This window comes from Molothrus ater, chromosome 3 (assembly GCF_012460135.2).
Source record: "Molothrus ater isolate BHLD 08-10-18 breed brown headed cowbird chromosome 3, BPBGC_Mater_1.1, whole genome shotgun sequence".
NCBI classification, from domain to species: Eukaryota; Metazoa; Chordata; class Aves; order Passeriformes; family Icteridae; genus Molothrus; species Molothrus ater.
In genome coordinates this window covers 56,613,754-56,630,851 of record NC_050480.2, presented here as the reverse complement: position 1 = coordinate 56,630,851, position 17,098 = coordinate 56,613,754, and the positions used below count along the sequence as shown (strand labels likewise).

At 40.8% G+C, this 17,098-nt stretch overlaps 1 protein-coding gene across 1 annotated transcript in view; it reads right to left on the bottom strand.

The window, feature by feature from the left end:
• Positions 1-1,027: 1,027 nt before the first annotated feature.
• Positions 1,028-17,098, bottom strand: part of FNDC1 (fibronectin type III domain containing 1) — a 62,880-nt gene continuing 46,809 nt past the window's right edge. Inside the window, exons 14-20 of the mRNA XM_036381002.2 lie at positions 16,749-16,979; positions 16,257-16,365; positions 8,516-8,595; positions 6,810-6,839; positions 4,972-5,133; positions 4,156-4,278; positions 1,028-2,734 (exon numbers count right to left, since the gene is read on the bottom strand). Coding sequence (XP_036236895.2) covers positions 2,619-2,734; positions 4,156-4,278; positions 4,972-5,133; positions 6,810-6,839; positions 8,516-8,595; positions 16,257-16,365; positions 16,749-16,979 — 851 coding nt within the window. The 3' untranslated portion in view covers positions 1,028-2,618. The remainder of the gene's footprint in view (positions 2,735-4,155; positions 4,279-4,971; positions 5,134-6,809; positions 6,840-8,515; positions 8,596-16,256; positions 16,366-16,748; positions 16,980-17,098) is intronic.

Sequence of the window (17,098 nt, the reverse complement as noted above, 5' to 3'; positions counted from 1 at the left end):
AAGTGAAGGCAGCAGACTGTATACCATTGTACTTCATGTGTTTCCCTGCTGTGCCCTACTGCTGACTCTGTCCTGGCTGGTTTAGCCTCAGAGAAGATTTATATTGGAGGAGAAGAGTACCAACCCCAGCACTGCCCAGTTTCTCCTCAGCTGAGGCTGCAGAAAAAACCACAGTCTCAGATCTTTACCCCTAGTGACATCTCTGAATGGGATTGTCCCACATCAAAGTTACTTCCAGCAGGGAATGAAGGAACTGTGTCTCTTCAGATGAACAAATCGGAATTTACCTATATTCTCTGAAGATATAATGCAGCTCTTCTGCAAAGCTGCTCTCTGGACAGTCATCCCAGCTGTATTGTCACAAGGACCAACATGTGGGACTTTTCACTTCCCTTTGCTGAACTTCAGGAGTTTCCTGACATCTCATTTCTCCAGCCCATAGAAGCCCCTCTTTTGAGAAGCTCTGTGCACATAAACAACTCTCCAGCTCCAGTTTAGTATCAGTGGCAAGCTTGCTGGTGGCAAGCACTCCATCCATGCACTCCATCCCTCTGTCCAGGTCATTAGACCATACTGGACCCAGTACTGGCCCCTGGGGGTGGTGTCTGCAACCAGCTGTCATTTGGACTTTGTGCTATTTTTGAGCACAACCTTTTTAGCCTCACAACATAGTTAACTTCACATCCACCTTAAAGACCAACTCTCCAAACCATATTCCACCAGTTTCACTACAAGCAGACAGTGGGACACCATGCCAAGTGTTTTATGGAAGCTAATGACATTCCCTTTTTTCCCCTGTGCACGGCAGCAGTAATTTCAACAAAGATGGCAATCAGCCTGGTCAGGCATGATTTGCCCTTGGTAACTCCACACTAGCTGCTAACCATCTTCTAAAGAGAACAACACATTCACATGCTCCCAGTCCCTTACACAAAGCTGACACTTAGTCCTGTCCCAAAGAGGACTTTTTGAAAGCTAACAATTTGTCACATAGATTACTTGACACAGATGACCAGAAAGGATGAAATAGAAATTGAACAATGTATCATAGGTTTATTAGGGGAAAAAAGTTATACTTCAAGACCATATATTTGGCACTGTACTGAAGAAAAAATATGTGAGCAAAAGTAAAATGTTAAAACCCAAATCACCCTGAAAAAGAAAATGCTTTTTTAACCCCTTTAATTCCCTTTTTTGCCCCCATACAATTTAAAATAACTACAGGAAGCAACTCTAGAGGTGTTAGACCTACACTACATGTAAGCTGGAACAAGAGTGAAAGATGGACCAGAGACTGGATCTGTCCCCCAGGTTACTGCTACTCTCCCAGGATGCCAGAACAGGTGAGTCTTACTAACATGAGCAAAGGTTCTTGAGATGTTACCATGAAACATTATTGTAAGCTTCCAAATGCCTTCCAAAAATAATCATTACACCTTTCATTCATGTCACTTTCTGCTTTCTGGTCTGCTTGGAAGAGATGTTGGTAGTATTTAAAAAGAAGTGTATCCCAATTTGTCCCCGTGGTCAAATGAGCTTCCAGCTAGTTGACTCCTGTATAGGCGGCTTGGGCTTCTTTTTGGAGAGCAAATAAGTTAAAAGCAGTTTCTAATTTCCAAATTACTCATCCTATGCCTCTGCACAGTAACATGAAAGATTCTCACAAGGAATAAATAACGTACAAAATAAGATGAGAATGAATTGAAGGAAAGTTGCACTAAAACTTTTAAACAGTAAAGTATAGAAAGCTTAACTGATGCTGATGAACTGCTGTGTATGTGTTTTTACTGGAGTATACAGTGCCACTCTAACACAGATAGAGGAGTAGAAACCCAATGAATATCCAGTCCAAAGGCTGCCAAGGAAGTGGGACACAGGTCTTGATCAATAATTCAAATGTGACATTAACAGTACTCACAAGAAGAATACAGCTCTTTCCTCAGTTAATATATTGTGCATAGCAATATTTAAAAGAATTAACAGCACCTTTTACATAAAATTTCCAAACATATTTATCTAGTGAACAAGAAGATCTCAGCATCTCTAAGAAGTATTTATATAGATATAGATACAGATATATCTCAAAGTGAATTTACACTGTGACCTGGTGATTAGTCCAGCAGTGGATGAACCCACAGGGTAAGTCTTCAGGAGAATATACTGCCTTTGGTGGGTGGCCAGTTACATGGCATGATTGCATAGGGGAGCCCCATCGGGCAGCAAAAGACAGTTTAGCATCCCATTAAGCAAGCACAGCATGCTTAGGTCGTTCCTGTAAGATATAATAAACTTCCAAATTTTCATGGCTAATACAGTTCTAATTTTCACAGGTTGCACACATTGCAACCTTCTCTCTGTGCCTTAAAGACATAGAAGAGGAAGGAAAGAAGGAAACTTATATCCTATCCCTGCTTCCAAGCAGAAATCAAGTAGCACCACAGATTTAGGCTGGTAAAGGGTGTCCATGTTTGTCTTCACGGTGGTTTTCTTGAGCAGCTGGTCTTCACTGGTTTGCCCCATTTATCTTTTTATTTTTCCTTTTCCACATCAGTTGCTCGCAGTCCTCTGGTAGAATTCATTTGAAAAGCATGGTCTACCTAAGACAGGCCAGCAGACTGCTACCATTTCCCAGGGATGGGCACACCACACTCATACCAGCCCACGTAGTAGTAGGGCGTTGTGTATCCAATGCGTCCAAAGGACACAGGCTCCTGGCGGTACTGCCGGTAATACCCTGTCAGGAGAAAAACACCCATGTGTATTCTGGGACACAGGCACAGCAATTCAACAAAAGTAGCAGATGCAGTAAGAGTCAATCCCACAGCACAAACGAAAATTTATAAACTGTCTGGCAGGGAGTTGTATCAAAAGGGTACTGGCTAGCCCTGGTATTAGGCCGAGATCTTTCTTGAATGATCTAACTCTGGTCCTTCATATTTCTTGTAGCTTTGATTGGTTTTACTGCTCAAAATCTCTTTAACTATTGTGTAATGTTATGGTCTGCCAAAGAGCTTCTGCATTTCACTCCAAAAAGGTGGGCATATTTCAGCTGTGTTTATGAAGTTTCTAAGTCAGTTTAAATATATGAAGGACTCTGAGGCAAAAAATACCATCAAATCACATTATCTCACAGGGCTTAAGAGACTATCAGCAAAAGTCAGCTTTTCACAAAACAAAAAGGTATCATTTCATGCAGTAAATACTGAGTTAAGCCCTCCCTTCCCCTTTTAATTCATCTGTAGAAAGAATGTGACTGCTTAAAGCATTAGAAGAGGTGCAGCATTCTTGTCCGCATAGCTCGTGCATTGGAACATCTGAAACACCCATTGCTTGTGCCAATAATAAAACTTCTCTGTGCTCTCTATCTCTTAGACCTAGTATATACACATCTGGATTAATCATCTGTCTTCTGAGCTAAGAAGTGCAGTACTTCACCGTGATATATATAAATTACAATCACTATTTCAGTTTTGTTCCTGGTAACAGCACCATGCAAAGAATATCAACACATCATTTAACATAGAAACCACTAAAGCTAACTGAATAATTTAAACCAACAGGCTTACTGAAAAGATTGGCTGACTTCTATGATTGGTTTCATTTTGGGAAGCATCCTTGTCTTCTACCTGTTGATGTGAGGTGAGCAATTTGCTTAGAGGAACTCCTTCAAGGTAAGAATTCTCCCTCTGAGACAGGAGTCTACCAGGCCAGAATAAAAGTACTGACCTCAAGTCACTAGACATACTCCTTTGTGTTTTGCATTGAATGAACTAATAGAAATCATTCACAAAAGCTGTATTTGCAAAGATGTAGCTGGTCCCTTTAGGCACATGGAAGAGGTTTTGCATCTTGATTCAGTGAAGCAGGTCTTATCAATAAGAGAAAGGTTTCACAGACCTATACAATTATTTTTTGTTTAATTTTTGCATTTTATCATTGCATAGTATTTGCATCATATGCTCCTTTCTGTCTCTGTCTCTCTCTCTCTGCACCCACAGGTCCTCTGGGACTTGCATAATCTGTTCTCAGCTGGACTCCTGGGAGAGCTGCCAGCAGCTGTGGACAGAGCTCCACTCCCTGCTCTGCTCCTTACCCCCTAATCCTACAGATGGGCTAACAGGCTCCTGGCCAGCATCCCACCCCCCACTGCTGTACCTCGGATCGTGGGCAGGGCTTCAATGTACGACTGAGGTCCCGTTCTTCCATCCAGGTGTGAATCCACAAACTGGCAGTGGTCCTCACCCCTTCCCCAGCTATCCCCAATGCTGTAGAAGGTATCTGAAGAGAGACATAGGCAGATTATTTAACTCAGCAATGTCTGGGATACTCTTTACCACCAGGAAAGTAGGTATGGAAGAAAGCAGGAAGAATGTTGCAGTGACACACACAGTATTACCGATGAACAAACGGTGACCAGAAAGAGGGAGAACGCTACCTTTACAGTATGGAAGCAGAAATTATGGAAAATAAAAGGGTTACAGCTCAGTAAGGAGTAATCCCCATTTTGTAAGTCCATGGGCAGTGCACTACAGGTGACAGGTGGAGAGAATTTCAACTGGATTAGTTGAAATATATCATGTGAAAGTAAAAAACTATCAATATGTCAATACCATTAGTTTGACTTCAGTCTCAAATGAAAATTAAAAACTGTGGAGCTCTCTTTCTCAAACAGATAGGGCCTGTTATCTCTTATTATTCAAACACTGTATTGAAACTTTACCAAGGCACTACCATAGTCATTAGCATAGTCAGGAAGACCATTGAGATGATCCCATTACCCCAGCTCAATAGTATGGAAAGTTTTTTTCATTATGTCTCAGGCAATGCACCTGTATAAGAGCTACTGCTAATTCTTCTTGAGAGAAGGACTCTCACATAGTGGTCACACAATTCTGACACATATGAAATAAGGAAAAGCAGAAGATGAAGAGACAATGAATCAAGTAGCTGGAAATTAATCTTGGTGCCTACCTTTCAGGTCATCACTGAGGTAAATTTTGTACCTTAAGGAGTTGCAAAGAACCACTCCTACAAACTTGCGGTACCAAGTTCGTTTCACGTACTGCTTGCCAGTGCAGTCTGAGTAGGTGGGATCATATTTAAAAGTGAATGGGATCCAGATAGGCTCACCCCCTCGGAGAAAAAAAGAAATTCCACATTAGGGACAGACTTTAACACTTCAGTCCAAGTTTTGCAGAGTTTAACATCTAATAATATGTTTCAGAAGACATGCTGCAACAGATTAACGCGTGACTTTTTTATATTTAAAAATAGTACTTCAAGAAAAAATATTATTGAAAATAAAGTTAGAGACTTTATTAAATCCCTCCTAGGCAGTAGACAAAAATAACTGTTAAAATTATTAAAATATGATTTCATGTACTGAACCACAGATTTAAGTAAACAGTCTTAATTGTTTCAGTAAGACTTCTTCTCTATCTAGTATTACACAGTTTCTCTTCTTAACACAGCCTGATTTTAGGTCTGTGACAAAGACTTGCCTTTTAAGATGGCAAAACATAACCCTTTTACAGAAGAGCAGATGTTAAGACTCTGTGGTGAGCAATAGCTTGTGAAGTCTCTTCTTGCTCTTTGGTTTAAAAGATCATATAAAAAATGTACTTTTCTGTTTTGTTTTCCCAGATTACATCAAAACAGGTTAGTTTCCAGTAATAGACAAGTGAGACCTTTCCCGTGGGACTCTGTTCAGAGCATTGCTGCAGATAAGACTGCTTAATTGTACTGCAAAAGAATAAATATTTCTACTGGCTTACCTAAATATTTGCTTTGTACTGCCAAGACAATAGAATTTATTTTGAAATTGCTGTTGTATTAATGTACACAGAATGATATAAAAAGCTTCCAATGTGATAATTGGTATTTTTCTCTCTAGCTACAGCCCAAAGCTCTGTTTTCACTCTGCTGTTTCTACGTGGTTTACAAATGAGATTGGAACTTTCTTCTGTTAGTCATTCTTCCTCTCACTGGGCACATGGACCAAATCCTGCAAACCCTTGCTTGTGAGGAGCAATCACTGATCAGCAATCCTCAGAGACTTCCGAGGACACAAAGAAGCCAGACTAGCAAGCAAAATAAAACAGAAAAGGAAGGGATATACTAGACTCTGTTTTCGTGAAAAGTGTGGCAAAAAATCCAGAACCAACCATTTAAACTCCTTGGGAAAGCTGACAGAGCATAGTAACCATGAGGTCTTTTTTCCTGCATCTCTTCTAAGGGCACATTCTGGCTGGGGTTACACTGCCAATGTTCACGTCAGCAAGGTTAGTCCCAAGACCAGGAAATCAGATCTTCTGATTATGGGCTGAACTATCTTACTGCAAATTTGGAAATACAATCTAAACTGCTTTGTGGCATATTATTCAGGTCAGTAACAAATCTTTGGATTTTTTAGCATTTATAAGGGCATGATGATTTGTACAGATGAGCACCAGAACTAGAGAGAAAGAAACCTGATCCTGCTACTCAAGCTATGTTTAGGCAACTGAAGGACATAGATACTGAAGCAACATAGTTTGCTGCTATTTAACAAGCAATTAAAGCTGTTATACCAGGGAAAAAGATGGGCCAAAATCAAGTGCTTCTTTGAACACATCTTTACAAGGTTTCTCTTCAGAAAATAGAATAAGGGATCCTAAGACAAAAAATGTTTTATGAATTAGTCCCATTTGTTACCACCCACTTCAAACTGTACCTAAAACTGCACGTTTAAATGTTTCTAATTCCTATATTAGAACTGTTTTGCACAGGCTTTATGCGCTTCATGAATGAAACTACAGAGTAAAACTTACCAGGTGGCCTAACAATGAGGAGAGGATTGTCTAGAAGAAAAAAACACATCAAAAATTTAGTATTTAGTTCCAAACCTTGTCTTATAACATGAAACATATGGAGTCACTGATTGAACATTTTCAATAAGGTGCTTCATCCTGTGATGGCATTGTTTATTGAATATTCCCATCAGTTCAAGCCTTCCACCTTCATTAGAAGAGCACTCTGAATTAGCAATTTCTTTCTCTTATGACATATTCCATCACTGTAACTATACCACGTGGCCTTGCATTTAGCAACTGGTTTTTGTACTTGTACCAGCTGCAAAGCCACCTTTGGCCATGACAAATGAAAGACCAGTGCTGCAAACAAAACTTAAAATTTGGTGTATGTAATGTGTTAAATAAAGCTCACAAGGGAGCCGATTCTGGATGGGAAAACTAGGCATTCAAGCCCATATGCTGGCAGAAGAAAAATGATCTGCAAGATACAGCACAGAATCATGAAATTGTTCAGGCTGGAAAAAGATCAGTGAGTCCACTGCCAGCCCAGCATTGCCAAGTCCTCCACTAAACCATGTCCCTCAGTGCCACATCTACACATTTTTAAAAATACCTTCAGGGATGGCAATTCCACCACTTCCCTGGGCAGCCTGTTCCAAAGCTTGACAGTCCTTTTATGGACATGTACCAGCACCTCAAAGTCTTCCTTGTAGTGAGGGGTCCAAACTGAACACAGGACATGAGGTGGGACCTCACCAGTGCCAAGTGCAGGGCACAATCACTGTCCTGGTCCTGCTGGCCACACTACTGCTGATACAGGCCAAGGTGCCATTGAACTCCTGGCCATCTGGGGCAATATCAAATATTTTCCTTGGATTAATACTTCAGCCTCCTATTCATTTAATGAAAATCTGAATATGTTATCCAGGACCATTGAATTATCTCACATTTCTGTCTCCCTTCTGTGATGATTTTCTTCCACAGTTCTTAGTGGAGCTTCTGAAATGAGCACTACAAAGGGAAGTCAAATGAGCAAGGGCAGACTGTGTAAACCCTATGCCACCAAAAGGGCAAAATTTGCAAGAAACAACAAGACCTTTAACTCAAGTAAAGACTGAAAAATTTGTTGTTTATTATTCAGTGGAGTCACTGGCCTCTGTCTCAATGGAAGTAGAAGAAGAAACAGGCAAAAACTAGCTCATTTAACCTGCTATTTTTAGAAGGGGGTGTTGCTCTTGAATGTACTATTAACCCTGTGAAAGAGCAGCATTCCTTGTCAAAAAAAAAAAAAAACCAAAAAAAAACCAGAGAACTTTGCCTGTCTGATGGAACTATTGCTTTCTGTATTTCTTCCAGAGACAACTGCTTCCAACTGTTTAGCTGTTCACAATTAGGAAACTAATTTACTAAATGTTTGGACAATCTATCAAAGACCTTAAACTTCCCATTGTTTCTGTATTGCTGAACATTAGTAGCCCTTTGTCTTTGAAATTCAACTTCCTGTTCCCCTGGAACTGACTTTAACATCACTTACATTTTCATAGTGGCATTAGGAGTGCGTATTATTTTCCCAGCTTAACTGAAAGCAAATAATTAAAAACCCCAAAATAATATGAAAGCAGCTAGTCCAGAATAATCGCTGTTACTGGCATGCTGGTTTCAGTCATTGTCCTGCCACATCTGTTATTATGAGTTTTGAGATGAAAATAAAAAGCAATCCATACCAGATTCTGTGATAAATGACACTGAAGAGCTAACAGGTCCATAACCAAAGGGATTCTTTGCTTGGACTTTAAAATAATACCTGAAACAAGAAGAGAGGGGAAATAATATTGAAATAGAGTCCATTGCAATTGCTAAATTATAAATAATACTAAAATAGGGTAAGAATCAACGCAGAAGAATTCCACTGAGTATCCTTTGCATTAAATGGAGTTGGACACTGAGCCAGAGTATGAGCTGGCTGTTACAGACAAATGTCTCCTTTTTGCAATTGCTCCCATGCATATTTTTGGAACACTTATTTATGTATCATCTCCCTTCCAAAAACCACATACAACGACATCCACTTTCTATGAAGAAACTAATAGCAAAAGACTAAAAGAAAAAGTTGCAAGGACATAAAATTCTGATCTCAGGAACAGTTTTAAACCAGATTAACTCCTAGGGAAGCAGTGATGTAAACACCACTGCAAACAGAAACTGCATCAGACTTACATGAAATCAGAAGCTAAACTTTTTCTGTAAAAACTCCAGCAGCATTAAGATCACAACACTTGAGCAAAAGAAGAAAGCATCACATGATGTATTATTGATTCCTCCAAAGTATTTAAATCACATGCTTAACTCAAAGCACATGAATCACCAGTAGAACTCCATTCTTTGCTCAATAGAAGCAAATTTATCCTCACCCTTAGAGAAGAATACATGTAAGTACATTTTTAGTTCATTTCCAAATACAGTGACTTTTAGTTGATGCCTACCCTGACATTTTCCCTCAGATTAATGTTTTCTTATTTTCCTTTTATATTTGTATCAGTTCAACAGAAACCAACTAGAATGGAAGATTACTTAAAAATTTCCAGCACAGCATTTTTTAAATTCCTGAGTTTAAGTTTTCCTTTCTTGCCTGCTTGCTCCATTTCAATCTTGTAAAGAAATTAATAAAAAAAATTAAAATTACTGTGCCTCTGTAATATCCACATAGCATTTGGATCTCGATTTAGCCTCTCATCCAAAAGCAGACATGTCCAAAAGCTCTACATACATAACAGGCAAATAATTACTTTCATGGATGGTTGCCACCAAGCACTGGATTACCTCACATGACAGTGTCCCACGTGAATGGCAGGCCTGATGTATCACAGCTGGTGAAAGGGAGTCTGCTCCATCAAAAACATCAGGCTGCTCTTCCTGGTGAAGCTCTCTCAGACTTAACCACACAGCAGGGCCTGAAGGTCCCTCCTGAAAGGCCCCTCTCTGACCCAAGCACAGCTCAGCACATTTGAAACCATTCACAGTGACAAACCAGAGGGGACATGGTGAACCAGCCCTTTGGCAAAATGGATTTATTTTTTCATTGAAAGGAATGTCTTTTGTCAAGTAAGGTGAACTGCTTTGCCTTAAAGTCAAACTGATCTTTATGAAAAGGTAGGAGAGATGTGCAAATCCTTCTTTGGCCAAAGGGTGGTGGGTTTTGCCAAGAAGCAAGGTGGTTATCTCCAGGCTATGGGCCAGGGCATCGCATTTATTCCTTAAATATTGCAGGTATGTTATCTAGGTGAAATCAATGTGGAAGCTACCAGAATTGAAATATTCTGGACTTCATCCATGGCAACAGCTTTACCTTGTATGTTCATTGGACCTGGAGCACATGCATGGTCAGACCCTCTGTGGGACACGTTCCCACATCTGCATGAGGGACATGTCCCCTGTCCCTGCCGTTTCCTGCAGCTGATACCAGAAAACTACTCCTCTATTGCTTTCTGCAGCCAGTTCTGCCTTCAATTAATGAGTATATGATGCTCACAAACAACTCGGGAGTTCTTTTTTAAAAGACACATATGCTGTGGCAAAAAGAAAACATGATAAATAGCAGAATTCAGCAAGGCTGTGCCTTTTGCTCATGCCCAGCACAATCCTTTTGCTGGCAGAAAAATTTGCCCCTGTTTTTAACTACTGAACTAGATTTTTTGTATAAAAGAGTGTTTAGTGTGTCTGGGGAAAGAGGAGAGGGAAGGCAAAAAGCCTCCCATGCGCTTCTCCACTTCTGGCCACCCAAGCAGAGCATGGCAGCCTGAGCACTGCTTTAATCCCAAGTTGCCAATGCTCTCATGGGGCACCTGGGTTCATCCACACCTCCTTCATTAGCACTCTTGTCACCTGGATCGGGACAGGGGTGAGCAGCACAGGCCTGTCCATAGGGATGGGACACAAGCAATTCCTCACTGTGGTTCTCAAAAGAGCTGCAACACAGCACCAAGCTTACCTGACCTAGCTCAATGTTTGCTGTAACTGCTTCAGAAGAGCAGGAGAAAAATGTCTTCGAGACCACACCTTTCCCATAACACTTCAAAGCATAGTGGAAAGTATGGATGCCTGATTTCCCAGTGCCTCCAAAGAAGTATAATCAGATACCACCTTTCAACACAGTGGCACTGTCTGGGTAACTTTAAATACCCTTAATACACATGTATTAAGGGTAGTCTCAAAGCATTCCCATCAGACATAGGAGTGCCATAATCCCCCTCAAAACAGAGAGAGAGCAGCCCAAGAACCTTGTGCACCTCTTTAAGTGGGGAAAACCACACAGATTTGTAGCCAATGCATAATTCAGGAACTGATTACCTATGCAATCAGGACAACTGTGCATTCAGCTGTCCTCTTACACACATAGAAGCCCACCTAGGGCATATGATGGTTCATGTTGCCTGCCTGACTGTCTAAAAAAAAAACAAGATGTGATAAAAAAAAAGAGTTATGAAGTCATGAGTACATTTTTCTTCACTAAATTGCAAAATTGATTTCTAAGCCTTTATATACAGAAGGAAGCTCTAGTTGTACCAGAAAGAGAGCCAGATCTCATAATTTGCTGACTGTGATTTAAACATAGACAATGTTATGAACTGCTGTATTAAGAAGATCAATAAAATAATGCAGTTGGGATATATTTCTTTCTCAGACATGACAAATAAAAAAACAAATTGCCAAAGCCATTCTAGGTCCAGGAATCTGACATTTTCATTAGTCAGAAAATCCTTCAGCTGATGAATTTGCCAGGAAATCTCAAATCAGTATAACTTGACTGGTTTTCATCACATAGAAACATGAACAAAATTTGCAATATATAATTTGATTTACACTTTGCTTAGCCAGAACTGTATGAATTGCTACCATTAGGCACAGAAGAATCACAACAGATGCAGTACCATTTGTTGTTCATTTTCAATACAGGCAACAAAAAGGCTTTTCCTCCTACGAATAAACTTCCTTTGAGATTTTATATACCAATTCTAGTGATACGTCAAGAAAGGACATAGTGGACTCTTAACAGGGCATTGAATATATAGCATGTTTTTTCATTCAGGCTACATGACTAATCATTCAAAACACCTGTCATTTAGAGCAAAATTATTCTTTGACTTAATTCAAGGTGTTGGAATTAAATAGCTGGCACTCACAGCACAAAGTGAGATAATCACTCAGCATGATAATTAGGGAAGCAGCTTCTTAAAAAAAAATTAGTTAGCTGCGAATTCCTTTTTCCAGACATGCCAAAGGCATGCCTGCATGGATCTTCAGCCCTGCCTGCATGGATCCTCAGCCCTGCCCTCTGCTCAGTGGCAGGCTGAGATGGCAGGATGCACCCCCACAGCAAGGGCTAAAGTCCTCTGCCTACAACTACACCATTCCTCCATAAGAAAAAAGTGTAAATGAGAGCCTGCAGGTTCACAGGCTAATGCAAAGTGTCTCCCTCCATCTGAAATGGTCCACCACTACATCCCTCATCAATATTTACAACTAATTTTATAAAAAGACATCAGAGCCAAGCTGGCAGTGGAGCTTCCTCCAGAGCTGGTATGAGGTAGGTATGTGCCACATAGGTCTAGCACTTGTACAGGGCAATGGTTTCATGGACATCTTAGCTCTTTTGTGTGGCCCTTGTGGCACAAAGCAGTCACCTGTGGTTGATGCTGCTTGTTGGACATACCGTGGCTTTGTTTCAATGGAGCTATAGAAAGGAGATATAAATTTTTGGTACATCTGATCCCCTGAAACAGAAGAACCAGGCTCTGTTTGCAGTTGTAAGCCCTGAGTAAATGTTTAAAAACCTCCTACGAAGTGCTCTGTACAACACTGGATTGGTAGCAGGCATTGTGGGATCAAAGTAGCCCCAGATGGAACAAAACCTAAGTGAACAGAGTTAAAGATTTCAGAAGACATGGAGATATGGGGGTGAAGAACCGTGTTTTAAATAATGAGACTATCTAGCTACTCCCATCAGGCACTGACACAGCATTCCTGAAAAAGGCAGGAAAAAGTCTAACCATGCTCAGGAAGAGAACTGAAATGTTTATGACAAGGATTATAATGTTTCTGACTGCATAAGACTGATTTAGTGGTGGAGCAGATGCTGTCCAGCCCTTTGCATCATCTTCTGTTACAGCTGAGAATTAAAGTTAGGGAAGGGACCTTGTCAAAACTACTGGTTTAAAGATTTAATAAAGTTTAAAGTCATCTTAGTGTTTACAATCACAAATCACAAGGAAGCAGCTCCTGTACCCACTGAAGCTGACCAGAGTTTCACTAATGGAAAAACTTCCACTTCTCAAATGGAGGTCAGACCAGGCCTCGGGAGAAAATTTATGACATGGATTAAACATAGATTTCTGTTTTGTTTGTAAAACCTAAATAACAGGCAGATATTTTCCAGGATATGTTGACAGCTTGAAATCTTCTCTGGTGCTGACTTTAGCCAGGATGCCAACTTACTTCTCATACTCTATGCATGCTGCAAAATTGCACCACCCATAGCCCCTTGTGGATGCCCAGTAGCCAACAGCATCTGCTTACAGTAAATTACTTAATCAGACTTTTCTCACAAAATTCATTAACAATGCAGACACAAAATCTTTAGATTAACTTCAACTTTTATCCCATATTTTCTTAGGCATGGTATCTTTTCCTAGTGGTTAGGGAGTTATTTTTAAGACAAAAAGTATGCAATCAATTCAGTCTGTGGGTTTGAAGCATGTAAATGAGAATGGCTGATACATAAAATTTCTCTGTTATAAAGATCCTTCGTTCTCCACCACAGACCCCACATGAAGCCTTCATTGCCTTCACAGAGGATACAATAGGGGCCAGTGGATTATATCATCTTCAGGAAGATGCTGGAGAAACAATCTGCTTAAATAAATAGCACCTGCTTGAACCTCCCTATCATGAAACCTTAATTCGACAAGACAGTCACTAGGCTCATGGAGAAGCATGAATCCGTAACCTTGCTGTTCCTATAAAACTCCATTCAAATACAGACAAATTGTGACCTGTAGCCTGGAGTTAATGTCCATCTCAGACATGCTGGCAGCTCAACTCCCACCAATCCCCCTGCACTGAGTGTAGCATGGACAGCAGCTGCAGAACTCCTGTGAGCTTTCACTGCAACCACTCCTTCTGGCGCGCTGGAGCCCTTTACGTGTTGGGTATGAGAAGCAGAGAGTTATCCCTGGCCTTCAACCCTGTCCTTTGGGCATTAGGAGAGGGAGGGAGATGTGACTGAATGACTGAAGAGGTGAGGAGCTTCAGCTGGAAGGTAGAAATGGCACAGAAGCAAGAAATGCAGGGCTGCGGCCAGGAGAAGCAGGGGTGTAAAGGCAACGCCTCCCTGGCCTGCATGGGAGACAAAGTAAGAGTGGAGGAATGAATACTGGTGAAGGGGAAAAGGGCTGGGCATACAGAGGAATCTGGGATGTGGAGGCAGGAACAGGTTCTAGCAGCAAGAGGAGAGTTGTTTAGGGAAAGGGAGTCCTCAAGTCATAAGGATGTAGATGTACAAAGGCAGAAGGGTCTGCATTTCCTAGTGCTTCCACTATCACTATCTAGGAACAGGAGATCTCAAACCTCTTCCATCTTGCTGTAACAGGTGAAACCCACAGAGAGCTGTGCCACATACCACCCTGTGTACATTTGTAACAACATGTTTTGTAAGGAGAGCACTATCAGACACAGAGTACACCACTGAAGCTCTCCGCTGTGAAGTAACTTTGTTTTAACACACCATGAACCAGACTCAAAGATTGTCACTAAGGTCTAGATTACCAATCTTCTGAATAAGTGGCCTTTCTTTAGCTCTTGGATATGTAAGAAAATGCCTCACGAAGGCGTGTGATTGACAGTACTGTAGACAGAACAGGAGGGGATAAGATGGACCATGTTTTCCTGTAACATCTTATCTCTGTACTTTTAACTTTGTAGGTGCTCTGAATGTGCTTATCCTGCTTCTCCATAATTAGAATTCCCCTGCTAATTTTCCAGGTCTTTGACATTGCAGGTGTCCTCTGCTGAACATGGCCCTTGTGCAGCTGCATAAGGAGCTGCTGCAGAAGTTGCTCAGGTTCTGGCCCTCCAAAGGAGATGTCATGTCCTCAGTACTCTTTGGCTGAAGGGAAGTCTCTGTGGAGAAGACTTCTTTAAACATTCTGTGATTTCTTGGTGGTTGGATGTTTCCCAGACAGCAAGAGCAGCTGCAGGGGCAAACCTGTGTGAGACTATGCTGGAGTCTGGAGAAGTGTCATGATGTGGTCAGAAAAATATGCCTCATCATATGCCTCCCAATTGGCTACACTGCACTGGCTTTTCATAATTTATTTATCTTATCATTTTGTCTATTAAGGTTTTAGATGAAGGCCATGCTCAAACAATTCTGTTTTCTAGGTTGAGGCTCTCAATCAGCTACTTTTAATGCTCAGAACCTTCCCTTTGCCTATGAATTGTCTTGGAAAGAAAAGATACTTTGGCTGACACCATTTCTTTCTTCTGTGCTGTCCTAGCACAAACCCTACGTGTCTGTCCAAGCAGTCAATGCTCAGATCTGCAGATCACCACCAAGTAAGGCATACTAATTCCAGCCCACAATCCCAGTGCATCTCTCCACTGTGTGAGCAACACCTTCCACCAGTGCTGAGAGACTGTAGACAGCAGCATGTGAAGCCCAAGGGAGCACCAAAGGAATTTCAGGCTCAGAATTTGAGAGACAAGTATGTGAGACACTGAGCATCTCTCTGAAGGAGTAATTTGAATGCAGTCCCTCTGTAGCTGTTTAATTTGCCCCCAGTCACCACAAATTATTCCACAAATCTTCACAAATCATGTGAAGCATGCATTCGTGCTCCACCATTTCTGTCAGATTTTTTGTAAGATAAAGACCTAAAACTCCTGCTAAATTGACTTCTGAGCAATTACCAGAAGCTCACCTTATACCACCAAGTCTTCTCTTCCAGCACATTTATGTGAACAGAAAGTAAAAACAGACCAGTGGCTAGCACTTCCCCAGCAGCCTTTAGGCATCAAATCTTTGCCACACGTATGTTGGAATGGCCCACGTCACATCAAGTCAAACGATGGGTCTATTTTAGCATATTTTAGTATATTTTAGTATATTTTTCCCCAACATTTGATTATCTAAAAGATTAGAAAATGCATTTTAAAACAATATTTTCTTTGTTACTGATATGTGTTTTCATACACACAAACATATGTACACACTGCTATCTGCTCCAGGGTTAATACCGTAAAGATATCAGGTTGTTGTGTAGTTTATAGAACAATTTGCTGTCCAACAGAATAAGTAAAATCTAAACCAGATGTAAACATTTATACTAAGACCAAGAAAAACAACTGACAACTCTCAAAATTTGTTTTATTTCCTTAACAGAACTGAAAAGGAGTGGATCAAATCCTTACCGTGTGTTGGGCTTCAGGTTCTCAATGGGCAAGTGAGTAGACCCTGCAGTCCTGGTTGACCACTTGTTCTTTAAAAAGTCATCATAGGATGCGCTGTAAACCAGATAGCCTTTAAACAGGAAAGAGAAATAGTCATGAGATTCTAATTAAATTTTAAATAAATTATATCCCTAGGTGTCACGGTAAATTTTAAGGATTAAAATGAACTGAAACATCTTTGAATATGAAAGTGATTCTATGCCTAACTCTCGTGGAAAATCCTGGCATGTAAGAATTTCTTATAATTAGCTAATAATGATGGAGCATTACATCAGAGGACAGCACCCAGTTGTGAATTCTGATTTTAAAAACAGCGAAGGCATAAAGATGAGAGGTAATGCATTCACTGTTTTAAGTGACACATTGACAGTGCAGACACCAGTACAAATGGTCATTCAGGAAAACCTTCCCCTTCTCCACTCTCCACTGGGAGAGAAACCCTCAGGGGAGTACCTGTTACCATGTCTCCTTGAGCAGGTTTGGCCCAGTCCACAATGACAAAGGAGTGACAGCCTTCGACTGCCACAACTGTGATGTTGTGAGGGGCTTTCAGGGGACGCTGATCTTTCTCTCTGAAGTCATTAGGAATGATTTCATCAAGGCTCTCCACTTGGAAATGTTCCAGGGCCTCTGTCAAGGAGCAGGGAGCTGCTGGATCCTTATTGAGATAGGTCACATAAGGAGCTAGAAAAGACAGGGAAGGGCAGCATTTAGTAAGGAGTTTGAGGTATCCCAGAGTAGCACACAGGCTGGCAATCTCCTAAAGAGAGTCACATTTTGTGGCGCATTTTAAAATTCCTCAC